We start from the raw sequence: 27,449 nt of genomic DNA, 5'->3' as shown, positions 1-27,449 counted from the left end.
TAAGCCCATGTTGATTCTCGTTTTATTACATGCTATGTCACCTTCTGTTTTGCCAGCAGAAGCTCCTCTGTTAGGTGTTTTTTTTTAACAGGTGACTCCCTGGAGGTTTGTGATTTAGCGTCCTCCATGTCAACCTTTCTCGCTCGTTCTGACAGCTAACCTATCCACATCATACACGCATTAGAGGTCCACTCCCGCCTGTTCCCGCTTAAAAATCACTCTGTGTTCACTTGCTATCAGCATAGAATGATTTTTTTACTGTCCTGACTGATCCTGCTATATCCCACTAATTCCCCCTAAAGAAAAAGAGAGCAATACAATAATTTTATTTGTTTTTTTTTTCTTATCATGACACTGTCAACACAGTAAAATGTGATTCATTATTTACAACAAAAAAAAAGTTACATTTCGTACAGTACCTTTAAGCGGTATTCTTGAGATGTCTGATCCAAACTGCTCTCTTAAGGTCAAAGCATTATACTTTTCCCTCCAACAGAAAAAGGGCACAGAGGATGAGAAACTAGGCGAAGACTGTGGGAGGGAAAGATGTTGAGAAGGGGGAAGGCAAAGCAAAGAATGTGAAAGTGAATCAGGGAGGGTAATTTGTCAACAAGGGGACACGTCAGCCAAATGAGCTGATCTCATTTCCTGTAGACTGCAGGAATCCAAGCCCCTGGTCTTCTTCATGTGATAGATTTCACCTATTTTAATTGGCCTAAAACACCACTTTCGCACACATACATTTTCGTATATCATATAGCAGAATTGGTCGGCCCTAAACAACATTTCATAATTTCCACCAGAAATGCAGCTCATTACAAACTGCTCTCTTTGGTTTGCGGCTCTTGTTTGCGTAAATTATGCTATAAGAAAGAAGAGTGTGTGTGTGTGTGTGTGTGTGTGTGTGTGTGTGTGTGTGTGTGTGTGTGTGTGTGTGTGTGTGTGTGTGTGTGTGTGTGTGTGTGTGTGTGTGTGTGTGTGTGTGTGTGTGTGTGTGTGTGTGGGTGGGTGGGTGGGTGGGGCTGGATACAGACAAAATTATGAGAAAGAGAAGGATGAAGAAAAGTGAACTTCATTGAGAATCTGCCAATGTATGGGGTTCGCTCTCTGATTTCCGCCTCCATGTGTTTTAATTAGCGTGCCAGTCCTTTGCTTTCCAATAAGGCATTTCTGTCCTACACATATTGCACTACCTTAAGTGAGAGAGCGTGTGTGTGTGTGTGCATGTGTGTAAGATCTGCAGCAGACAGCAGGAGGTCTCAGAGCTAGTGGGTGTATGTGTGGGGTGGCCATATTCATTTACCTCACCGCTGTCTTTGTAGGAACGCAAAGAAAGCTAAATACATCGCACGGCGAAGTCGGTTTCAATAGTAACCCAGTAAATGCAATCTTAATGCTTTTTAAAGACACCTTCCCTTCATTAAGGAGGCTGGAGAACTGACTGCTGTATGTACATACTGTATGTACAGAGAGAACTGACATACTGCCATCTAGTGGTGTATTTGGGGTATTTTAGTGGTTTGCTCTTCATGCTCATTTACATAGATTTAACCATGTGAGACCTATAGAATTAAACAGTCTTTTTTTACTAATACATTATTGGCTTTTTAATTGAATGAGGCATCAGGTATTAAAAACCTGCTTTTGAAGTGATATTATATTGAAATAAAGCAAATTAATTATGGTCTATAAATTCCATAAAATCATCCCACACAGCAATATTTTTTACGATCATTGAAAGGTGACTTTTCATTGTGGTTGCGGTGAATATCCTCCGCTTGTTATATTATGACAAGGTTAAAAATGCCGATAAAATATAGAAGGTAGTCTTTGTTGTTCATGTGGCTCTTGTTTAGGTTTACAAATTTTACTGAAATGAAAATACATATGATCATAAAAACATGCTCAAGGCAGGGCAGTTATGAAATGAAAATATTAGATTCTCATTTATTTAAAATGTTTTATTGAATAAATTACTTATGCTGGTTAATTAACATATTTGCTAAAAATATTTATTGAGGAAAACAGCAAATTTTGATCACTCTGAAAGTTGCTTAATTCAATATAGATATATATATATATAACAGTCTGTGACTGTTTTTTTTTTTGAATGCTAGGAAGACTTTCTTTTTCAAGTTCAACTATTTTTCAACCAAATGCATTTTGTTAAGGTTTTATTTATTTATTTATTTTTTGCACTCCAACTAGCTCCAAATTAATTTTGGCCTACTTTGTGTTTAAGGGTTACTAAGTAGCATAATGTACACTACCATTCCTAAGTTTGGGGTCAGTAAGATTTTTTTCAAGTTTTATTTAAAATTAATACTTTTTTTTAGTATTAATTGATCAAAAGTGGCAGTAAATAAATGTATAATGTTACAAAAGATTTCTTTACAATAAATGCTTTTGAACTTTCTATTCATCAAAGATGTATAATGGTATAATGGTTTCGACAAAAATATTAAGCAGCACAACTGTTTTTCAATATTAATGATAAGAAGAAATGTTTCCTGAGCACCAAATCATTATATTAGAATGATTTCAGAAGGATCATGTGACACTAAAGACTGCACTAATGACTGAGAATTCAGCTTTGCATTACAGGAATAAATTAAAATGTTAAATATATTAAACTAAAAAACGTTATTTTAAATTAGATGAATGGATGCTAATTTAACATTGAATTCACGAAAATAATTCAAACTTTAAGTGCTGTTTCCTGAAGGAATACCAAAGCCTTAAATCTGTTTAGACTTTTATGTCTAGATATAAAATGTATAAGAAAAGTTTGTAAAGCGGTGACACCTGCTGAGTCTGTACGTGTTTTGGAGTGTCAGCACTCTGTTTATATCCTCAGCGTTATCTCTCTGATCGCATAAAGCTCTCTGTCAGTCTTCAGAAGTGAATATTACACCAGACTGCAGCATGTCCGTTACACAAGCCTACCTGCCCAGCTGCAGTGACAGACAGCAAACCTCAGGGCACTTTACTCTTATTAAAAATGACTCCGCTACACTATCCTTCATGGTCTCCCTCGCCCTTCTGTTCAGGAGTCTTCAATAATACACAAATATATATTTATACTACAAGGATGGTTTAATTACTGAGCTTGTAATTGGTTTGGAGGGGAGAAGTACAGGAAGTGGTTGACGTACCTTCTTTCGTGTGCACACACGTGTGCGTGTGTGTGTGTGTATTCACAGGCAGGGCGCTTTTCACACAATAATCCAGTGAAGGCCTTGGGCACAAACATCTGCTTTCTAATGACAGTTAATTAGATGCTGTTGAGCGCAATCAGAGGCAGTCGGCGCTAATAAACTGGGACTCAGTGTGTGTGCAGTGTTTCTCTGTCTGTGTATGTCTGTGAGAGAGTCTACAAGACCACGGCTTTGATTTAGAAGAGTCACTTTCTGACTCAGTGGTGCTTTAAACTTCAGCCAGAGAATTCAAGCTAACGCACTGCAGTAGAAAGACTACTGAAGAACTTGTGTGGAAATTATGGGTGCTTGTTAGGTTGTTGCTATGCGATTGCTAATTTTTTTTTTTTTTTACAGTGATATGCGGTTGCTAGGGTGTTCTGGGTGGTTATTGCTTACAAAAGGGTCTCAAATATGCATATCTACTGTAAGATTAATGCTTAGGGTTAGAGTTTATTCATATCTCTAATCCTGTGTGAGCAATAGAAGTAATCAATCTTGTGGCCACACACAGGCTAAAACCTCTGTTTATTCACAGTAGAGTTATAATCATTATTCCTAGTCTTCCGGACCCTCATCAAATGTTCATTGTGTTTCATTTCTGTTATCCTCTGGATGGATTGCGATCATCCGTCAAGGAACAGTTATGTCCAGATCACACGGCAGTAATTGTATTTCAGTGAAGAACGTAAAGGACCTCAGCTTTGATTACATGCCATAATCCCCTTATTAGCTGTGAGTTATGCTTATAGACATCTCATTCTGTATGGTGACTGTTCCTGCTCTGATCCCACATCAGTTTCATCCGCACAACGCTGACTCGTAAACACATAAACAATGCTGTTGTAAAAGTCTGTCTTTCTTTTTTCTTTCTTATTATACTAATTAATATGTTTGACTTATTTCATAACTATCCATTCTTCACAAGTAGCATGCGTTTACATTAAAGAATTGTATACAAATGATTGATAATTCTAATGTCACACTCTAATGTCAAATGTTTTTTCTCTATTTTAACACACCCAAAGCTCAAGTCAAATTCAGAAATCCCTCATAGAGTATCAGAACTCTGTGTGACTCTCCATTGGTAATAAATGACTTCTCTTGTCTATAGATGGTCTATCGTCTGCCGGTTATCGCAGTGAAAAGGTGGCTTAGGTGTTAAAAATTCAACAGATTGAATGTTTACCACTAATGCACATGTTTAAGGCTGTGTGTGATGAGCATGCGACGTTTATACATGAGTTCCTCTGTCTGCTGTGCTGCTGTCATACAGAACAATGTGGCTATTTTCAGCAGGGCGTCTGGTGAGCCCATGTGACCGTGAGAATGATTGATCCACAGCACTGTTTTCACCCTGGGATTATCCACATTCTCTTTCTCCATCCTCTTGTTTTCAAATATTGTTTTCAAACATCTCTCTGCACATTCAAGTCTGGTTACACACCCACATGCTGTTTACACTGTGATTGCAGAGAGGAGCGCCATCTTCTCCACACCTGCCTAATGCAGCGTACCACGGATCAAATGCAAAAGAAGAGTGTTTTATTTCTTCTGTCCCAGTAAGATGAATATTTTTAATCGTCTTGAGTTTCCTCTAATGGAATCATGACTAGCGCAGGGCTCCAGATAGCAACTACGATTTTTGTCAGATATTAAATAAAAAAAAGTAAAATGTGGGACAATATTTCAAAATTATTTAGCTATTGCCGACAGTTGTGAAAATATATGGCTTTCTCAAATATCATCTTGTTGTAACAACAAACAGAGTCGGGAACAAATGACTCTTATGAATCAATTCAGAAATGAGTCATTTAAAAAGATTCATGAAACAAATAGGGATATGAGTCGGCCAGTGAATCGTTAAGTGAAGCTTTTTTTGAGAAGTGTCAAAAATTAAACATCGAAACGACCTATAATTATTAAAGTTAATTATCTGTGACATTATATTTCACTGCTTTAAACTTGAGGTGTCTTTCACAGTTAAAAAGCATCTTTTACTGTCTGTTTGCTGGTGTCTTGACAGTCATCAGCTTTTTTTACTGGCTGTTCTGTGTCTCTTCCTTTAACAGCCACTTCATGACATGTCATGACGGTCAATGTGGTCACGCTCACGATGTCCCTGATGCGCTTTCCTTCTCTGAATTTCAGACAAAGCAAAACTCGATTAGTCTGAGAGAGCCAACGAGCCTGTAGAGCAGCTGTCACCTTCCATTTACCTCATAAGATCATTGATCAGACAGACTTATGGAATGAAATATTAACACAGCAAGATGATCACATGAAGACAGCGCCCAAGATATGCTTTTGTGTGTCACTGTGTGCACATATAACTGTGTGTCTATTAGACGGTTGAGTGCGAAAATAAGAGACACCATCTGGTGTGAATAATTCTTATAGAGGACATTTATATTGGTGACATAATGAAGTGGAGATTGAGCTATTATCTTTGTCTGTATTTCGAAACCATGCCAAATTATTCAAGAGGGCCTTGAGAAGCCCTGCCGTATATTATATACAGTCCCGGCTGCAGAGCTCCGCTATTACACGATACACTGCGACACCATACATTTGTCTGCACTTTTCATTCCGGAAGTTCATAGTTCCTCATTCAAAGTGTTTGAGCTTAACCAAATGATCATTGTTGTTAATAAATTGTTATACTGATTTGGAATACATCAATTTTAAAGTTTAATTGGGTCAGGAATGACGAATATCAAGATTAACTTATAGTGAGCATTACATGACAGAAAAGGTAATCTACAGTAAATGTAAAAATCGGACAAACGAGCATGCAGAATTAAATATCCAATATCGTCCAATACAGATAAATGAAAAATTATATAGAACATATATATTGGGCTTATTAACGCTGTTTTTTTTATTGTTACCAAGGTGATATTATTATCACTTATCTATGACTCTATGACCCAACAATTGTTGTTGCTTACTGAGGGCTGAGCCAGGCCTCCACTTCTAATGTCTCACACACACACATATATATAAACGTGCACATGTGTGCATGGGCTCCCCTCTGCTGGGTTGACTAATTGGCTGTGCAGAGCTGAGGGAGGTGTTTAGTTTCGGGGGGTTGTGCAGCAGTAGTCTCGTAGTGATAAATCAGTGTTCCTGCTGATCTATGAGTCTCTGTCTGCTCGTATGCAACGGCCCATCCCTACTCAACACCTGTCTTGTTCCCTCTCCGACACACATGGTGTGTGCAGTACTTAAAAGCCAGAAATGGTGCTCATATTTGTTTTTTTATTTGTTTGTTTTTTAAACAAGTCTGAGACCTCATTGAAAATCTGAGATTAAACCTGGAAAATTATGATTTTGACATTTAAAACAAAGAAAAACAAACAAACAAATGATTTTAATATATAGATTATTTAAAATTCTCATATTTATTAATTTTCTTCATATTTTATCTCAAATTGCTATTTGCTAATAATATTACAAGGAATATTTCCTTGTAATCAGAAAATTTTATTAAATTTTGAAAAAAAAAAAAGTGGAGTGATGGCAGAAAATGATTGGGACACAATGTAGGTTGGATTCGAACCCACAAGGCAAGGCAAGTTTATTTATATAGCACATTTCATACACAATGGTAATTCAAAGTGCTTTACATAGAAGAAATTAAAATAATCAAAAGAAATCAGAATACTTAAAACAGTTGAGAATAAAAGATAAAATACAGAAATAATCACATGAAATCAGAGTAATTAAAACATAAAATAAAATACAGTGCAAACAGTCGGACGAACAGTGGCACAGTGCTCATTCAGTAAATGCACAGCTAAACAGAAGAGTTTTGAGTCTGGATTTGAATGTGACTACTGTAGGAGCACATCTAATCTCTTCTGGAAGCTGGTTCCAGCTGCGGCTGGCATAATAGCTAAAAGCAGACTCGCCATGCTTAGAGTGAACCCTTGGTATTTCTAGCCGATGTGATCCTAATGATCTGAGTGATCTGTTGGGTTTATATTCAGTGAGCATATCTGCAATGTATTTAGGTCCTAGGCCATTGAATGATTTATATACCAGTAATAATACTTTAAAATCAATCCTAAATGTAACTGGCAGCCAGTGTAAAGACCTGAGGACTGGTGTGATGTGTTCATATTTTCTGGTTCTGCTCAGAATCCTAGCAGCAGCGTTCTGTATGAGCTGCAACTGTCTTATGGTCTTTTTGGGAAGGCCAAAAACATACTTGCACATTTCCCAAATCAGCACAACTGCACAATGTGCTAACCATTAGTCCTCAGCTCTGACATTTTCAAACTTAGTCAAACCTTGCATAGACGTGTCTCTTTTGTGTAATTCAAGTCTTAAATGCATGAATGTTTCACCAATCATTATTACATATTTGGGTCTCTACCTGTCGGGACAATATAAAACTCGCCTGATTTTAGAGTAACAATTGCAGAAGATTAAAATAAAGCACATTTAGTTACCTTTTGGAGTACAGCATCTGGCTCATATTCGTGATCTCAAACATATTCTCAAAACTGTCATTTTCAACATCTTCAAAATCAATATTTTGATCACTGACTGACAGCTTCTTCACCAGATCCACCATCAAATGACAGTGACACTTATATTTGATTGCGTTCAGTACTTTCTCAATTAAATCGCTGAGCCATTGCAAGTTTTGCTGATGATGCTTCCTATTCTATTGTTTTCTGTCTGCGGTAACTATGAGTGAAACGTCACTTCAACATTGTGTATCAGACATTGCCACCTTGTGGAATAAAGATGAATTGCACTTCATTTTCTTCTTGTGGAGAAAAAACATACTTGCTGTTACACAAATCGGGTCGTTAGCGACCCTATACAATGATTACAAAAAATGAATAGGAAAACAAGCATTCTTTTATAATGACAATTTCTTATTGTTTATAATGAATTTCTTGAGGAATACTTAGAAGGTTGATGTCTAACTTTAAAAAAAATGAGGAGGATGGTAGTGAATGACATCCCGGGTGATGCTTTTAAGGGTTACTGAAAATGCCTTGTTTTCTGTGTCATCAGGTTCATTCAGGAGATCGAGTCCCGTATGGGTCCTGCTCAGGCCAAGCAATGTCAGCTACGCACCTTCCTCACCTATTACATCAACGACCTGTTCCTCAGCCAGGTCCGCACCGAGACCAATAAGGAGATTGAGGCTGTGACCAAAGTGTCCGACCCGCTCAAGATCCTGGCCAGTGCTGACACTATGAAAAATCTGGGGGTTCAAAGACCTCTTCTACAGGTATCTTTTTTGGTTGTTTGTTTGTAAATGACCCTAAAAGAAGCTTTTTCAGACATTTACACACATAGATAATACACACTTATTTTTCGCCGTAGCTTCATCCTGCTCTTCTTCCCTTTCATTAATCAATCCGTTTATTAGATTATCTGTTCAAACAGCATTTGCCTACCGGTCAATTGTACGAAAGCCTGATTGTTTTCTCTTCTGAATTACACCGAAGAGGAAGGTTATTTTATTTCTCTTCCTGTCTCTTCTCCGTCTCTCTCCCATGAGTGTCAATAAAGGCCACCCACCCTCTATCACCCTGCATCGTTATTGAAGCTGAAATTGTGTTTGATCCTGGCTGACCTGGAATCAGCAGTTAAGTGCAGCTTATATAACACACAGCACTGCTCCTTGGTGACCAGCTGCCAGCTGTCCATCTCTCCAAGGGCTTCTTCCTGTCAGCACAGGAAGTACAACCTTTTATTGCCGTTGAGACCTCTGTATGTGCTTAGTTCATCAGCAAAGGGATTTGGTACTCTCTCTTCTCACCTTTCCAGTATTTGCTTGTTATAGTTCCCATAACAACAACAAATTAAGAATCATTTAAAAATATAGGAGAGATATTTTTTGTACTGCTTTTAATATTATATGATATTATTAATTTGCGTTATATTAGATTATTTGAATATTTAATTTAATTATTTTAGTATTGCCCTGAAGAAGCTGCTACGAACATCTTTTTTTTTTAACGTTTTAAACAAAACTTGGAGCACATTGGATTATTGGAGCACATTTTCAGTCTTTTTACCTAAAAAAAAATTTCATTTAAAACAGTGTGTTACTTATCGTTTATTTGTGAAATTGACTTGCAATTTCTAAGTGAAAATAGTTTCAAAGTAACAGATATTGTCTTCTATGCTTGTCTGCATGCTTCTGTTTGTTCCTGAGTGTATGCATGTGCAATTGTGCATGTACAACTGAGTTATTTCAATGTCTTTCTGCGTTCGGAATCCATGATCTGGTCAATTAACTTCATGAGAAGCTCTCTTTTCAAATCTATGAGGGCAAGAATGCCATTGTGCTGAGTGTGATGAGTTTTAGCGCTCTGATATTACTCGGATGAGAGTCATTATTGTCCCCTTTTACTCTTTAAACTGAGACCTGTCATCACAAGTCTCTCCAAGTTGTGTGTTCATGTGTGTACGTACGTCTTAGCATTGCTTTCATTTTGAGAGCAGTGGCAGTTCATTACAGAGGGGAAGACATCAAAAGCTCACAGCCATTTGTTTACGATTATGATTTCTCCTTAACGAGGACTGCGGCATCTTGCTAATTACCCTGCTGGGCTAATGAGCGACTCTCTGGATAGCAGGAGCTCCGTAAAATGCTCTTTTGTTTTGGCTTTTTTTATTTATTCAAAGGTGCTGCAGCTTTGCTCCTGATAGGCCGTGTGGCACGTTCCATCCTGGCCTTTTGCTTTGTACTGTTGTAGAACCATATCCTGGGTCATGGGTTTGTGTGTTAGAGAGACGCACTGAGGGAACGAGAGTTTGCTCTTCGAGGAGGCATTTAATGAACTCTTTTATGAAGAGCTGTATTCGTATTTGAAGTTATTTGTGTTCTCAAGCATGTGTGTGTATTTATTTGTGTGCCTTTGTAAATTGCCTGTTGATTTTGAACTTAGCAGAGGAAAGAAAATCAGTACAGCATTTGGAAAGCATTTGCTCCACGTCTATCTATATCAGGGTCCAAAATGAGCATTTGCCAAGCACCAAATGTGGGTAAAAATTTTAACGAGTAAATAAAATTTTACTCACCAAATGGGCTGTTACATTTCAAGTTTACAAGTTGTGAAACTGAAGGAAAGTTTACCAAAGAAAGTTCTGCCAAAGGTCTAACTCCAGTATTGGCTCTGTCTATTTCTAGGCAGCTTTCCTGTTGTAACATTTTTACTCAGTGTCACATGATCTTTTCTGAAGATTGGTGCTCAAGAAACATTTCCTAGTATTATCAATGTTGAAAACAGTTTTGCTTCTTAAAGGGGTCATATAATGGTACATGCACTTTTACGAGTTGATTGCACTGCAATGTGTGTTGGCAGTGCCTGTACACAACCATCATATAATGATAAAAATCCATTCAGTGTTTTTGTTTTAATCTCCTTATATGTATTCCCCTGTCTCAAATCGAGCCGTTTCACCGTGTGACGTCACACGGCGCATGACGCCCCTCCCACGGTTGTTGATTGACAGCAGTGTTTCAACACAGCCCCGCCCTGAGCGAGCTGTCATCATAGTCCATCATTGTTGATACACTCGAGCAGAATGGCGTCTAAGCGATTGTGTTGTTCTGTTCTTGGGTGCAATAACAAACACACAAATCATTTTGATGTTCCTAAATTTGAACCGCTGAAAACGCAGTGGCTGAGTTTTGTTTACAATGGGAATATTCCCCATGATCAACGTAAATGCGTTCATGTTTGCGCGAATCATTTCTCACCAGACTGCTTTTTAAACGAGGGTCAGAATAAAGCTGGTTTTGCTAAGAAGCTGCTCCTGAAAAAGGAATCGGTACCAACTATTCGTGTTCCTGCTGCACCTCCTGAAGAACTGAGAAAGTTATAACGTTTTATTAACCTTTTACGATACATATTAATCTTTGCAAATCGCTTGCACGCTTCACGATGAATGCGGCTAATGTTTACACTCAGGGTACATTACGGCATGTATTCTATGTAACGTTATGACGTTCTCAAAATAATTCATAATCCCACGTTTATAATGAACAACGCGTTATGGTTATTGTGTTATTAAAAACTGTGTATGCAGGTGTTACAGTTAACGTGCTAACACTAAGTTATACCTGGTTTTCTTGTATGTTACTGATTAAGAAGTAACAGTACATACAAAAATAGATTAAAGTGACATTACGTCAACCAACCATTCAGAAACGTCCTGTTCGAGCCTTAATGGTCGAACTTCTTCGGGGCCGTCATCTTGTTCCGGGTCCGACTCTGGTTCAAATTGGTATGGCAACACTACAGATGTTTCCTCAGAGACTCACTCTGCCATTCTTTCGCCAAAATATACCATCAACTGTTGTCAAGGCAACACTCCCTGTGCGTTGTGTCAAAAACACCCCACAGAACAGAGGGGCGGTGTCAGCAAGCTCATTATCATTTAAAGGCATATGCACTGAAACGGCGTGCTGAAAACAGAGCTGTTTTTGAGCAGGTAAAATTAGTGTTTTCTTAAAATACTAATGATAATTTTGAATAAAATTATATTACAAAGTTTTCATTTAGACCCTAAAGATTCATATTAACTAATCATATTATTTCATAATATGACCCCTTTAATATTTTTGTGGAAACCATAATACATTTTTTTCATTTTTTTTTTTGATAAACATTCCTATTGATACAAAATAAAATAATAAGTAGAATATATGAAAACATAAAAAATGATTTATTGACTCTCCATGGTCAGGTTTAGTAAACATTTTATTTCAGACCCTATATGCACCGATATTCAACAGTGACTAATAAGCCCAAAGAGAAAGTGCCAGTGACGAATTGGTGAAATGACACACCTTGTGTTGCTTCACTCTATTTTGCTGTTGGTTTGGAAAGATGTTGTCTCCATGACCATTTGATCTGCTACTGTTGGTCCGATCAGAGGATTTGACCCCGCCCTCTCTGCCTCATTAGCATGTGATCCCCTGGAATAGGTGCAGAGCCAGACTGTAAGAGCAATTTGACAGCATGTCTGTTACTTCTGTTCTGTTTCCGACAACAAAATACAAGGAAAAGTCTAATTTCATCTGAAGTTATGAAACAATAGTTCAGTTTTCCACCTCCCAGAATTCAATGCAGTGTGTCATTGAGAAGGTGCAAGAACCGTGATTTGACCCTCTTCTCAGACTGAACAGCCATCCATCCTGTGAGAAGCCATGAAGTTGAGTGAGGCTTCTCCAGATTGTCTATTGCCTCTGTGATGCATTTTAGACCAAATGGAGGAGGCAAATGATGCTTAAAGTAGTGCTCTCCTGTGGTCAAGAAAATGATGACAAAGAGATGTGGGTGTGTGTTTATGGGTGCATGTCTGTGTATTCCAGGTGCCGTGGCACTGATGTTACAGCAGGTGTTTTATGAGAAATCAGCCCGGGAGAAGTGGAGCATTGATCCGTAGGGAAAGGGGGTTTTCTTTTAGTTTCACAACATTAAATATACTGCACTTTGCCATCAGGAACCATGTTCACACACACACTATCACCCAGTCACATAAACACCCCCTCCTGTTTACTTGCTTTACTGCAAAGGAGAAAAACTTTGGACAGATTTATGTCAGTTGTTGTCAGCATTTTTAAAGCTAACAAACTTTTTGTCACCTTCTACTTATGTAAGATCTTTTTTGGACAACCACTGTATATATTAATATAAATATGGCTAGATGTGTTGTATTTCAATGGGCCCTATCTTGCACCCGGCGCAAATGACTTTGTACACTGACGCATGTATCATTCCTATTTTGCACCCGCGCAAAGCAGACTTTTCCCTCCACAGACACACGTCGGTTAACTAAGAAATACACTTGCGCTCCCCGGGGCGGTTCAGCGCAAAGAGGAGGCGTGTTCCGGCGCAAACTTTCCCTCATGCTATTTTGCTGTTCTATAAAACAATTGCGCCACTGACCAGAAAAAAATAGTCTAAAGTCAATGGCGCGTTGCGCGTACATTCAGATGCTATTTTAAGCGCGCATGCTTGGCCATAATACAGAGTGTGAACAACACGCATACACTGTAGATGATTCTCTCATCTACACAGATGCATTTAACTTTTTGCAAATTATACGTTATTATAAGGAAAAATATTAAAACACGAGGGAAATCATTGTTGTATCCATGACGATGGGGAAAATAGGCATAAAGCTTACACATTTACCCAAATTATTATATGCATGTTTAACCGAAGCTAATTTGGGTGGGTTTGTCCATTCCCCAATGTCACTTCTCTTTCTTTTACGGGCCTGGCGAGAACATCGATCTCCTCGGCTGTGAACCGATTCTGAAGCGCCTGGTAAATGCGCTGTTATAATAGTATTGCACCATGGAACAAGCGCACCTCGTTCATCATGCTCTTAAAGGGAATGTGATATAAAGCTCTTATTGGTTTGTTTCCCGTTACGCCCAAACCACACCTATGAATAATGAAGCTACTTCAGACCAACCCCTTTTAGATTTGCGCCAGGCGCAAGAGGCATTTATCCCGCCGGGGAAATAGCAACAGTGCCGGGATCCACCCACAAAGTTACTTGCGCTTTGACACTTGCGTTTCAGATCGTTAAAATAGGGCCCAATGTGTTGTACTTTCTCTTTACCGGAAATACATTTTCGATGTTTTATATGTTGAATAATCAAAAGAAAGGTAGACAGTATGACTTATTGAATAGATTGTAATGAAAAATGATTGACCATTTATGGACTATTTGGAAAAGGTTGTTTTGTAATGAAAAGTTGGAGAATGGTTTCTTGGCACACATAAGAGTTGACAGCCGTGTGCTCTGGCAGAGAGAGGTGTTACTGCATTAGCATTACAAGCACAAGGATCACTCAAATACGTACAGCCCCTGCTATCAGCACACCCGTCCTGGAAGCTCAAGTTGGCTGTCCTCACTCTGTCTAGCATGACAACAAGGCTAGTGATATCAGAAGGCCTGGCCATCCATGATCTGCCTGCTCTCGTTCTTAAACTGCTCTCCATTTCTTTCTCTGTGCTGATCTGTTCCACTGATCTATCTGCAGGTCCAGGGCCCACTGATGGATTCATTTCATTAGAAATGTTTTGGGGGGTCACTGTGTGGCTTGTTTGGAGATTGGCTCTATTAATCTTCCCCACCACAGGATCCATGATGCTGCTTACATGGGCCATATGTCCAGACACCTCTTACAGGAACGCTTATGCTCACACATTTTTGCTGACGTTGGTGGAAAATGGCAATCTTGGCCAAAAAAATTAAAAATTTGTATTTGGTTACTGGTTATATTGTTATTCATACACACATACTTATAGAAATATGTAATAAATAATACTAAAATAACACTGGTCATTTCTGAACCAGATATTTTTGTAAAGGGCTAAAAAGTTTTTACATCTTAATTGCTAAAATATTAGGCCCCTTGTTTTCCAGGTATCCACAAATGTCCAATATTATTTATAATATTAAGTTGTTTCAGACAAAGAGGATCTCAGTATACGTATATAGTCCTATTCATGGTTGGAGCTATAATGTTCTCAGAATATTCAGGGCTGTGTTTTATTTACAAGTGTGTTTTTAGAGGCGTGATTTACTGCCATTCAGTCAAAGCTTATTCAGAAATGTGGACTTGAGCTGCCACCAGCGCTTTGCTAATGAAGCTGACCTTTATAATCACGCTGTATTCACCATCAACACACACAAATGAACCCCTGCACATCCGTCTAGAGTTGAACTAATGAGAGTGACCTTTTTGTTTGTAGGGTCTTTGTTGTGTGGGTGTACATATTTGGGGGTCTCTCTCTCTCTCTCTCTCTCTCTCTCTCTCTCTCTCTCTCTCTCTCTCTCTCTCTCTCTCTCTGTCTCTCTCTCTCATATGCACAGACACATATGCACATCAGGATCAAAAAGTTAACGTGCAAGTTACCGTGATTATGCATGGAATATTTTTGTATTATTTATTTATTTATTTTTAAATCCATTATATAGATAGAATTGGATTGGGAAATCTTTTTAAACAGATATTGAAGGTGTCTTTTCTCAAAGGTCACAGATGCATATAATGTGTCTGAATAGAGAACGCCTATGTCACCATACTTCACGGTCGATCAAGCGACATTATTATATAATGTTACAGGAAATGCGGACATCAGAATCCATAGAATAATTTAGTGTTTAATGAATGATTGATTTCTAACACTTTTGCTAATACGCTATACAAGTATATATAGTCATTTTTCCATGATGACAATAAATCATTTTCCACGACCCCTTCTAACCTTTCTTCACACCCTGCAGTTTGAGAACCTCCGCCTTAAAGTGTTTGTCAGCCAACTCAAGACCTGAACCAGATTAACGTGGACAATTCATGTTATTACTTCAAAAGACTGCAGTCCTTTCAATTCAGCTGATGAAATTTATCAAGATTCAGTTGACAGTGATGCAGTGTACACTCTTTCTTCTGTCCTTTAGGGCACCGTCACCTTCTCCTGTTTTTTTTTCTGCGTTTTCTTTTCTGTCGTTACCTCAGAACTCCTCTGTTCTGACTTGGGTTCCTCCCTCAGGCTAGCATTATTTTTTGGGCCTCGACTGCACCAAAGTTGCTTTCTGTGTTTCTTTACCTATGGGCCGAACACAGTCCCTCTTTCCACCAATGGTCTTCTCCCACCGACATGGCCTAAACTTGGGCTTCACCCCTACCTGAACAGACAGTGTGGAAGAGTTAATCTCTGCCTTAGGAGCTAAAACAAGAAAAAAGTTCAAATGTAGCCAAATATTCTGTAAAGCAGGCCAAGTGAAGAAAAGTAGGCTTTTCTTTAGGCCTACTTTTGAATTTGAAGAGAACTGCTTAGAGTGCAGACTTTGGCTGTTTTAAGTCATTTTAATATATTTCCAGTGCATTGGGGTGTTTCTGCAGGGTTTCAGTGTGCATATGTGTGTACACAAACATCCGTTCCATAATGATAATGTGTATATCATTGCCTTCTGTTTGTTCCCCTCTCTGCACCATTAGCCCCATATGGCTCTATTTCAGGGGATGTATGTGAGCATGTGTGCGTTATTGAGAAATAAGCATAAAGTTGAATCTCAGTGCTGCTATTTATGATGGATTTATGTGTGGTCCCATTATTATGCTGAAGTGAAACTGTAAGACTTCAAGGAACTCCGAAAAAGAAGTTAGACATAGTAAGTGGTGTTTGTTAGAGGTGTATACACAGTGTTTTTGTTTTTCTTGTCAAAGATTGTGCGTTCAATCATAACCTATGGTATTTTGGCATAAATTCTTTCTTGATTTGGTAGAAGCTCGCACTGCACCCAATGCACACATACAGTACATACCCATAAACACACTTTTTATGCCCTTAGATTGATCCTCAGTTGTGATTAATGTGGATTTACATTTGGATTAAACACTGTTGTATTCATTTTTTTGGTAATCAGCTCTCCTCCAGAGCCGGTGTACCTTTATTTAAATCACTTCCAATAAAACAGGCTTAATCCTTTTGCCAGCGGATTTACGGCAGGAAGTGCAGTCCTGGCGCTTTTGTACCGCTCAGTTTGTTTTGCTGGTCGAGTCTGTCACTCACACACCGCGCTTTAGAAGAAATGACAGGTTTACATTTAGTTGTTACACACACTGTATGTCATGCATGTTTGCGCTTTTGTGTTTGGCCTGTACTTCACCTCAGTCTGACTCAAACAATGTCAGACGTAGAATGCTGAGAGCTACAATAGAGCTATAATAGAGATGTGAAAGAATAGTTCACACAGAAATAAAACAAATCATGACTTATTCACTATGTTGTTCCTGTATAACAGATTTTCAGCAAAATGTTTTAACCTTTTTCTTACAATAATGAATACTGATAAATAAAAATGGTTAACTTTATATACATTTTGTTCCTTTATAAAATGTAATAATAAATTATTTTATGGTAATAATACATATTTTAAAATGTAATACTTTTTTTAAAATAAAAAGTAATACAATATAATCTAATAAACTGTATAAAAGAATACAATGTATTCCCCTTATTCTTTCCCTCTACAATGCTCTCATATTTAAATATGTGAATATTTTGTATGGCTTCAAAACACTTTAAATGTATCATTTATGATATATTAAATATAAATATATCAATTATTTGTCCTTTTTGGAGCTTCACAGTCCCAGTATCCATTCACTTATATTGTATAGAAAAATGTGACATAAACATTCTGTTCTGCATTGAAGAAAGTAAGTCATACGGGTCTGGAACGAGATAAGATTGAATAAAGTGTGACAGCGTTTTCTTTTTGTATGAACTAACCCTTTAAAGAGCACCAGAAGCAAGCTCCTGCATCTGCATCTGTCCATAACAGTTGCGTTGCGGTTGAGTGGCAGGGTCATGTTGGCATGTGTGTGCATGTCTGTGGGTCTCAGTGGTGTACGGTCACACTGACAGTGATGAATGAACTGTCGCACTGCTGCCCTTTTCATGCATTACACTCCTTTACCCTGGAGAGGCTTGTGTGTTTCTGCATGTTTTTTTCACCTCTACGACCAAAAGAAATTGCTCTTCCACATTAATTTACTAAGCATTCTGCCAGTCTTTGCATACGCACACCATTGTATAAATGTTTGTATGTGTAACCCGTGTGTGTGTGTGTGTGTCTGTGTCTGTGTCTGTGTGTGTGTATTGTTGTGTAATGGAAGTGCCGGAACGGTTCGGGTTAAATGCTCTGAACTCTGTGCTATGGGGTCAGAACTGGATTAATGGAGAAAACCCATGGCCCGTGAACCTTCTTTACACACACACAGACTCATCTCAACATCTGTCCGCATGCTTGTCATCAATTCTGAATAGGAAAACCAAGTAATTTTAAGGGATTTTAAAATGTGACTTCCTGGCATGAAGTCATGAAAATTAATACAATATTAATTGAGTGTGGAGCTCGCTCATTCATTAATTCATTAATTTGTTTGTTCATTCATTCATTCATTCATTCATTCACTCACTCACTCACTCACTCACTCACTCACTCACTCACTCACTCCATTCATTCATTCATTCATTCACTCACTAATTCACTCACTCACTCCATTCATTCACTCACTCACTCACTCCATTCATTCACTCACTCACTCACTCCATTCATTCATTCATTCATTCACTCACTCACTCCATTCATTCATTCATTCATTCACTCATTCACTCACTCCATTCATTCATTCATTCACTAATTCACTCACTCACTCCATTCATTCATTCACTCACTCATTCACTCACTCCCTCCATTCATTCATTCATTCACTCACTCACTCACTCATTAGCTCACTCACTCATTCACTCACTCCCTCCATTCATTCATTCATTCACTAATTCACTCACTCCATTCATTCATTCACTCACTCCCTCCATTCATTCATTCATTCACTCACTCACTCATTAGCTCACTCACTCATTCACTCACTCCCTCCATTCATTCATTTATTCACTAATTCACTCACTCACTCCATTCATTCATTCACTCACTCATTCATTCACTCACTCACTCACTCACTCCATTCATTCATTCACTCACTCCCTCCATTCATTCATTCACTCGCTCACTTCACTCACTCACTCACTCACTCACTCACTCACTCACTCACTCACTTCACTCACTCACTTCACTCACTCACTCACTCACTCACTCACTCACTCACTCACTCACTCACTTACTCACTCAACATTTTATAAATAAAGGTTATATATACATTAAATTGACCAGTGAAATATTTACTTTGAAGATGTAAAATAATTATTATTTGGGACCGGATCCCATTCTCTTCTGGCATTACACATTATGAATATTATCTAATTATGTATGTGTAATGAATGTTCAATAGAATACATTACATCACTTAGTTATTTAATATTTAAGGCAGAGTTTAAAATGTAAGGATAATGATTTCTTTGGTGGTTTGTTCCAAAGGTGTGTGTGAATCCTGTATTCTTACAGTATCTCAGTACATCAGCTGGAACTGTATAAAGAGATCTCTGCTTACGCTGCATGGGTGTAAAAAGTTTTTCTGTCTAAATTTTACTCAATTAAAAGTCAAAGTATCTAGTCAAAACTTTCCTCATTTAATTGAAAGTAAAAAAGACAGCTTTTCACATTGACTGATTATATCAAGAGACAGTGGAAACTTTCTCATTAAAGTAACTTTGAAGCACAAACTGTGTAAAGAAGCTTTTTTAACCACAAGTTTCCTCAATGGCGTGATTATGTAGGATTCTAGGATACCAGATCTTCAAATCTATTAAATTGTTAAATTTTATACAGTAGTTTGACATTTACATATTGTTATTTAAAACCTGATCACTGACCATGTTCAAGTTTGACTTAAACTACAGTTGTATGATAATTAAAATGCATTCTTTCAGGTCAAAGACTCTCTTGACAAGCACAAATACAGTTACATACAGTAAGCTAACTATACTACACATTATTATTTTTTGTCTACTTTAAATAAAAGTGAAGCAAAATTCACAGGAACCTGATTTGACTTGGTACTTCAGTAAGAAAGAAAATAAATAATATTTTTAATAAGATTAAATATGCATGTACTTCAGTGGTCTAAATCAGTGGTTCTCAAAGTGGGGTCCGCGACCCGTTGCCAGGGGGTCCGCGAAATAATTTTAGAACCCTATGAACGGAATCGCGGAATCCAGTCAGACCATCGGGGAAATTCTTGGCAGAGCGCTCCTGCTCTCTCTCTTTCTCTCCCCCACAAACACGCGCGCATATCCAGAGAGAAGAGTGAATCCGCGAATATACAGTAGCCTAGGCTAGTTGTAAAATCAAAGTTAAGAGGCTAGTTCTTTTTTTTTATACGTCAGTTTATTTAAACTGTTTTAAATTAATATTAAGACGTTTACTAGCGTGCCTATGTCATTTGTAATGGAAGCCCGTTTCTGTCACTGAATACAAAAAAGAAAAGAAAAGGTAATTGTGACTTAAAAGTCAGAATTGTGAGATTAAAAAGTCACAATTAGCCTACCTTTTTTATAGTTTAATTGCGGACACGGGCTTTCATTCTCTTTAATAGGCGGCATAGGCCTACATGAGTAAAAATGTATGAGCCTTTTGCCTTTACACAAGAGCGTCATCTCCAGAGCTGCTTTGAGTCACTTTGAGAAGGTTTCAGCATTTAATTTGATGCAAAAATAGGGGCGGTTCTAAGGTCAGTGGATGTTCGGGGCTATAGCCCAAACTAAAAATGAATTGATTACAAAAGTGATTTAAGGGAATAAAGAGAAAGAAAGGTTTATTGTATTAGTGAAATAATTACAGTTGTAAAATATTCAATCTTTATCTACTTACATTTTACCAGGCGTTCGTTCACTGTTAACATCCTTCTGTGAACGGTAAGCCCCGCATTCTTTAATCATTTTGACATTGATGAGCTAGACCGCTGAACTTTTTGTCATCCAACAAACAGAGCGGTGCGTAACGGAGTATGGCAGCATCAAGAATATCAAATACATTGCAGTGAATCTCTTATTTGCATCTTAAGGTTATTGCCAATAATAATGACAGGTTTGCGAAAAGTGTAGAACTCGGTGAGCTCGCACAAAACACATCTTCAGCACACGACTCGTTTAAGCGCCTCTGATTGGCCGATGCGTTCAACAGACATGTCTGTAATTGGCTACAATGCTCAACGCTGCAAAAGCACGTTGTAAGTACCTTTAATGCAAAGGGAAAAATATAAATAAAACTGTAATATGCACTTTTCATGATTAGGTAATCACGGCAGCTGTAATCTTATTCACATTTGTTTTTCTGATTAATTGTTTTGCTCTATGAGAAAGACAAGGTAGCAAAATCTTTTATTCACTACAACCCACCAAAATAAAAGTTTGGTTTAACTTAATTACTAGGATGTGTTCTGAAACAGTGTTAATTCTGATATGATTTGTTGATTGTTCTGCCATTGATATAAGGTGCAATTAGTGACGTAAAGTCACATTACATAATTTAAATGTTATTTTAAATGGATGGTTCACCCAAAAAAATTAAAAGTGTGTCACCATTTGCTCACCCTCAAGTTGTTCCAAACTTGAATGAGTTTCTTTCTCCCACTGAACACAGAAGAAGATATTTTGAAGAATGTGGGTAACCAAACAGTTTCTGGTACTTTAAAAATAAAACATATGGAAGTCAATGGGGTCCATCAACTGTTTGGTTACTGACATTCTTCAAAATATCTTCTTTTGTGTTCAGCAGGAGAAAGAAATTCATTCAGGTTTGGAAAAACTTGAGGGTGAGTAAATGATGACAGAATTTTCATTTTGGGTGAACTATTATTTTAATGTAAAATATTAATGTTTTAATTTTAATCTAGGGAATTTTAATGTTTGGTTTTATTAGAACAAACCTGTGCTTGCTGTCTTGCTGTTGATTTTATGAAAGCTTTTAAGATAAATTACTTAGTGTAATTGCTATTAAGTCCAAATGCAATTTAAATAAAATACCCACTGTTTACAAGTATATAAGTGGTATTAACATGATTTAAACTGACATGTGTTTCTGTTCTATAAAACAGGTCTTAAGTTTTTAGGGTGAAAAAGATTACAATGCAATTAATTCCAATGGCATTTAAGAGTACAAATAGTTGTAAGCATATTAATCACAGACAGTTATTGTTATGAGAGGGGGTCCTTGGAAATTTTTCTCCGCTCTAAGGTGTCCCTGGTCCCAAAAAGTTTGAGAACCCCTGGTCTAAATAAACTATATTAATATTTTGGAAATGTATGATCTAAATAATTATTATTGTTATGATTTAAATAATAGCAATAACTTTTTGTCATGGTTGGTTCACGCAGAGATGAGATGAGCAGGGTCTATTTGCAGCGGTCTGTTTTTATTTACAAACTTAAAGAAAGCAAAGATCCTCAGGATGAAAAAAGCTTAAAAAAACATGAATAGAACGACCAACTATTACTGACAAAGATGCAACCAAGACTAACAGAAAACGGACTCAATATATACTAACCAAAACCAATGAACGAAACAAGAAACAGGTTCAGTGCATTAATCAAACAATGAATAACCATAGAAACTAATACAAACACAGGAAACAGAACAGGTTTGAATACAATTCAACACAATTCCGAATACAATTCAAACTAAACTCAAACTCAGACCATACGTAACACATTATCATTAGTAGTATTTTTGTCTATATTAATACTATCTTCATGTCCATAAATCAATGTGTTGTGTGTTTTGGGTGGAGCTGAAATGAATCTAATTGGCAGCCATTATGAAGGGCTCTGCCATTTCTGCTGCGACTCTCATGGTTCTTACTTATCATTCTGTGAGAGAGAGAGTGTGTGATTTGTGTGTGTATACACACACTCAGGCTTCTGAGTGTCCCTAAGCATTTGCGTTAAGTTCTCTCTGCTCCACTGCGTGTTGTGTTTCCCTCTCATTGACGCTCACCAATCGAGTGAGTCCCACTGCACGCTGAGCGTTCGTTATTATAACTCTCTTCATTTATACTGCGCTAAACCTTGTGCCATTAGCAAACACTCCCTCCAGCAGCTCTGCTCATTTTAGGAGGACTGTAATCAAGGCTGGCATGGCTGGACATACTCCAGTAAGAATTCAAAGGTGCTCTGTAGTGTGAGCCGAGTAAGAATGGGTCAAGAAGAGATGCAGACATTTCCAGCAACAGATCTTAAACCTCCCATGGCACACTGTGATATTTAAGTAGAAAGGAAGGATTTTGCTAGCGATGACACAAGAGAACCTCTGCTGGTTTGATTTTTCTCTAAAGCTCTCGCCGTCTGTCTGTCTGTTTCTCTTGTGAGGCTTCTATCCATCCTTTAACTCTATTTTCCTCTCTTTCTCTCTCTCTCTCTCTGGAGCTTGATTACTTTTTAATGATTTCTGGGGCTAAGACGAATGAGTGTGTTAAATGAGGAGAATTAGACATGTGCCGCAGAGCACTGGGGCATTTGTTACTTGAATAATGGAGCTTAGAGACTTTGTTTACTGGGAAATATTGAGCTTCATAAATATTGCAGCTTCTTGTATGATATTTCTCTGGTCATTCACTGTAGCTTTTATTAGACGTGAGCAGTATATCGAAAATGCATGATCTGTTCAATATTATGTTGGCAATGTACAATTAACGAACATCATACACACTGACTATGATTTTAATGCACTTTTTTATTTGACTATTGACTTGCCACGGTAGTTTCACAATCTCTCTTTGTGTCATGGCCAGACAGACTTATGAGATTGCTAAGACTCATTTACTCATTTAAACCTCATTAACATGAAGTAGTTTTGGAATGTTTGAGTCTGATTCATGAATTGGTTAGGTCATTACTCATAAATGCCCATGGAAGTCTCTGTGTTGCATTTTTAAATGATATAAGAAAAACATGTATGTAGGTAAAATTTCGCATATATTGTTATATTGGTGCATATAAATAATATATTTTTCAAAATATAATTCCTCCATACATTCATTTTGTAAAAAAGTGTTCATAAATGAAGTGCCTTTATTGTTTTAACGACTGTACATTTAAAATTCTGATCTCTCTATATATGAAATATGTATAGATAGGTGAAAAATATGGAGATATGCATTTGTGTACTGTATATGATGGTGTAATTTTTTTATATATATTTTTTAATATGGAGAAAATGTTTTACTGTATGTATGTGTTTATATATATATATATATATATATATATATATATATATATATATATATATACTGTATATGATAGTATTCAAAATGTGCACAGTATACTTTTTTTTGCATTTTAATACCATCACATATATACACACATATACATAGTTTAAATACTTGTCATATTATATATATATATATATATATATATATATACACTATATTTTTCTCCATTTGGATACATATCGTTTGTCATCAAAATGGTATACATTTCTGAGAGATATGTTCAATTCTCAGTTTCCAGTCACCATGCCAACCTTTCCTAGACGCTCGTTCACACACATAATCGGATACACTATGGCGTTGATGGACTTGTTCCAGTGTGACCAGGGGCATAGCTTTGAAGGCTAGCGTTCCCCCGCTGAGTCGTTCCTCTCCCACCCCCCTCGGTTCCCTGGTGCAGTTTACTGCTAGAGAGCTTGATGGGCCAGGACAGTGCCACGGATCATTACCTCGCTCTCCGCCCCTGGGGCTCAGGCAGGGGGCGCAAGCAGCAGGCAGTGATATGTGTATTAGCAGATTGTGCACCAAATGTACAGCAATGCGCTAATAAGAACAAACTACTCGGGGCACTCGCCGCTGCCCCCTGCTGTGCAGAATGGCTCATGATGTGGTCGGATTGAGTTAGTGCTGAGTCCAATTAAACAGTACATTTGTGCCAGCGCCACAAGTAAACTACGGTTCCGTGCAGTAGGCAACACCGTTACTATCCTCCTGCCAATGGCGTGCTAACACTCGCTGTCACTTTCAGTCAGTCACTACTGGCGTTAGAAATGCAGCCAAATGTTGGTGGCTATGCTCTTTTGTTTTGGCCCTTCATAGTGCTAAAATGTGGTTCTATTTAGTGCCCGGGCTTCTGTTCTGTTTGAGCGGAGAGTTCTTTTGCTATTAGCATCATTAGCTTTGATGGCAGGGTGCAATCGTTAAATGGTAGAGAGGAAGACGCAGTGCCTGAAGGATGATGTGGACAAGTGGAGGTTTGTCATTGCCACACATATAAAGTGATATCCCTGGTCATATGTTTCTGTATCCTGGTGCTTTTTTTACTGTAGCAGGGTTGTCCGGCTCTGACAGGTGAATGGAGGGTTTTGATGCTTGTTTTTCGGGCTATTTGACTTGTTTGCTCAAAAGTGAGCAATTGAGCAGATAGACTGCAGCATTCTGTAGTCTATCAGGGTCCTTTATAGAGGGCGCCTGCACTGGTCATCCTTAAACTCAACCCTGACCTCAGACCAGAACCTCCCCCGCACCTTAACAACAGCGACATTTACAGTTTCTAAAGCAATCGTCTGATTCATAGAAACGAATAGAGGTGATGCCCTTACTTCAGAGTGTATTTTGAGTGTGTGTTTATGTGTGTGTTTTCAGAGCACTGTGGTTGTGGAGAAGTCAATTCAGGATCTAATGAGCCTGATGCAGGATCTCAGTGCATACTCCAACCAGTTCCTGGAGATGGTCTGTGACAAGCTCAAGGAGTACAAGGAGATCTGCAATTCTGCTTACAGGTAATAATACTATTACACACAAAATCAAATTTGAGAATTTGAGTTTGTAGTCTGTATTGAATGTGATGGAATAAAAAAGATACTACAAAATAATTGCGAGAAATGTATTTCTATTGAACTGACCTGGCAGGCTGCCGGCAACAACATACAACGCGACAAGTGTAGTTCTGATTCATGAACTAATAACTGTTATGAAGTGGTTCTTAGTGAATCAAAAACATACAGTGCGTCCAGTATAGTCGAGTTCATGAACAAATGAATCTCATAAAGTGGTTCTTTTTAGTGAATTAAAAACATACAGCACTGCCAGTGTAGTCTGTTTCCTGAACAAATGACTATTATGGTCTGACAGATGGACAATTTCTAAAGAACATTATATAAGATTATTACATAATGCCTTAGATCATTCATTAAGGTTCATTCTAATAGTTAGACATTTCTTTAAAATAAAGGAAAACCTGTTTTACTTCTCAATATACTCCCTGAAGTACAGTATCTCAGATCCCCAGAGGGTCTACGGATGTCTGAAAACCCTGGTATTAGAAACACTGGATGATTGGTCTGCTCATGTGTTTAAGTGAAGTGTGCATGTGTGTGTGTGTGTCCGGTCACATATGTGTATGTCAGCGGGGATCTGGACTGAGCTCAATCATGGGTAGAAAGTGCAGAGGCAGCCGATTCCTCACACAGTAATCACATGCTACCAATCTGTCCCTCTCTTTGTCTCCTTCCATGTCTCTCTTTTGTTCAATCTCCCTCGTTCTCAGCCATAAGATGAGTGAAACGCACTGCATTTCGTTTTACATGATCTGTTCAATCATTTTACACATCGCAGACAATAACAGTTTATTCATCCGGGCTCTTGTCTGCCTCTCTGTATACTCTTCTGTGGAACCGTGTTCAGCCGTCATGCAGTGCACTTTTAATGGCCTGCTTATGCAATACTGAAGAGATTTATCTGAACTTATGGTTCATTTACATATTTTAGAATTTTTTGAGACATGGAGTGAAATGGAGCTTGTTTAATCCGTCAGCCAATTACAGACTTTGTTCCTAATTTAGCTCCTTATGCAGTTTCACCACACTTTATATCTTCCATTTACAAGTCATTAACGAATCATTATATAGCACTTAACAAATCAGTAGATTAATTTGATAATATTTTTAGCTATTGCAGTGTACATTAACATCTGAGTATTATATAATGTGTTTAGCAAGTTTACAAACACATTGAACTGTGGAGCTAATATAATACAATTTTTTATTATTATATATGAATCTGGCTATATATGAATCTGGCTATATATTAAAGCTGCAGTAGGGAGTTTTGAGAAAATGTTGACTTAGCCTGAAAATTTGAACAAGCACAACTTACAGGTCCAGCCCCCTTGCTCTCTGCGGCGCTACAGCCCTCCCTCCACAGCTCCTCCCCCACAGCGGAGCCTGCCGTGAACGCGCAGGCTAGTAAACAGGACCACCGATGATGGCGGATTATAAACAATTATGGAACATTCACTAATAGGGACGAAACATCAAAAATATGCTTTACATTGAGTATGGCCTGCCCATACTTTGACTACAAACTCGGTCCTCAAATCATTATGTATTTTACAATACATGTAACTTTATAATGTTGCACTCTTTCTATAAGTTATAATTAGCTAGTAAGATAACGTTAAAGGATTAGTTCACTTTTAAAAAAACTTTTGCTGATAATTTACTCACCCCCATGTCATCCAAGATGTCCATGACTTTCTTTCTTCAGTCGAAAAGAAATGAATTTTTTTGATGAAAACATTAGAGGCTTTTTCTCCATATAATGGACTTCAATAGGATACAAACGTTTCATGGACCAAATGACAGTTTCAGTGCAGCTTCAAAGGGCTTTAAACCATACCAGACGATGAATAAGGGTCTTATCTAGCGAAACGATCGGTCATTTAAAAAAAAAAAAAAACTTTACGTTTTATAAGCTCAAATGCTCGCCTTGCTCTGTTCTGTGATGCACGTTCG

The 27,449-nt window shown here is 37.8% G+C and overlaps 1 protein-coding gene across 1 annotated transcript in view; it reads left to right on the top strand.

The window, feature by feature from the left end:
• exoc4 (exocyst complex component 4) overlaps positions 1–27,449 on the top strand; it is a 117,795-nt gene that overhangs the window by 66,194 nt on the left and 24,152 nt on the right. Inside the window, exons 11-12 of the mRNA XM_077234431.1 lie at positions 8,232–8,451; positions 25,300–25,436. Of these exons, the coding sequence (XP_077090546.1) occupies positions 8,232–8,451; positions 25,300–25,436 (357 nt within the window). The remainder of the gene's footprint in view (positions 1–8,231; positions 8,452–25,299; positions 25,437–27,449) is intronic.

This window comes from Siphateles boraxobius, unplaced genomic scaffold (genome assembly GCF_051911475.1).
Source record: "Siphateles boraxobius isolate OS27281-9 unplaced genomic scaffold, OSU_SipBor_1 19, whole genome shotgun sequence".
In the NCBI taxonomy this organism is placed as follows: Eukaryota; Metazoa; Chordata; class Actinopteri; order Cypriniformes; family Leuciscidae; genus Siphateles; species Siphateles boraxobius.
This window is presented reverse-complemented; position numbering and strand designations above follow the sequence as displayed.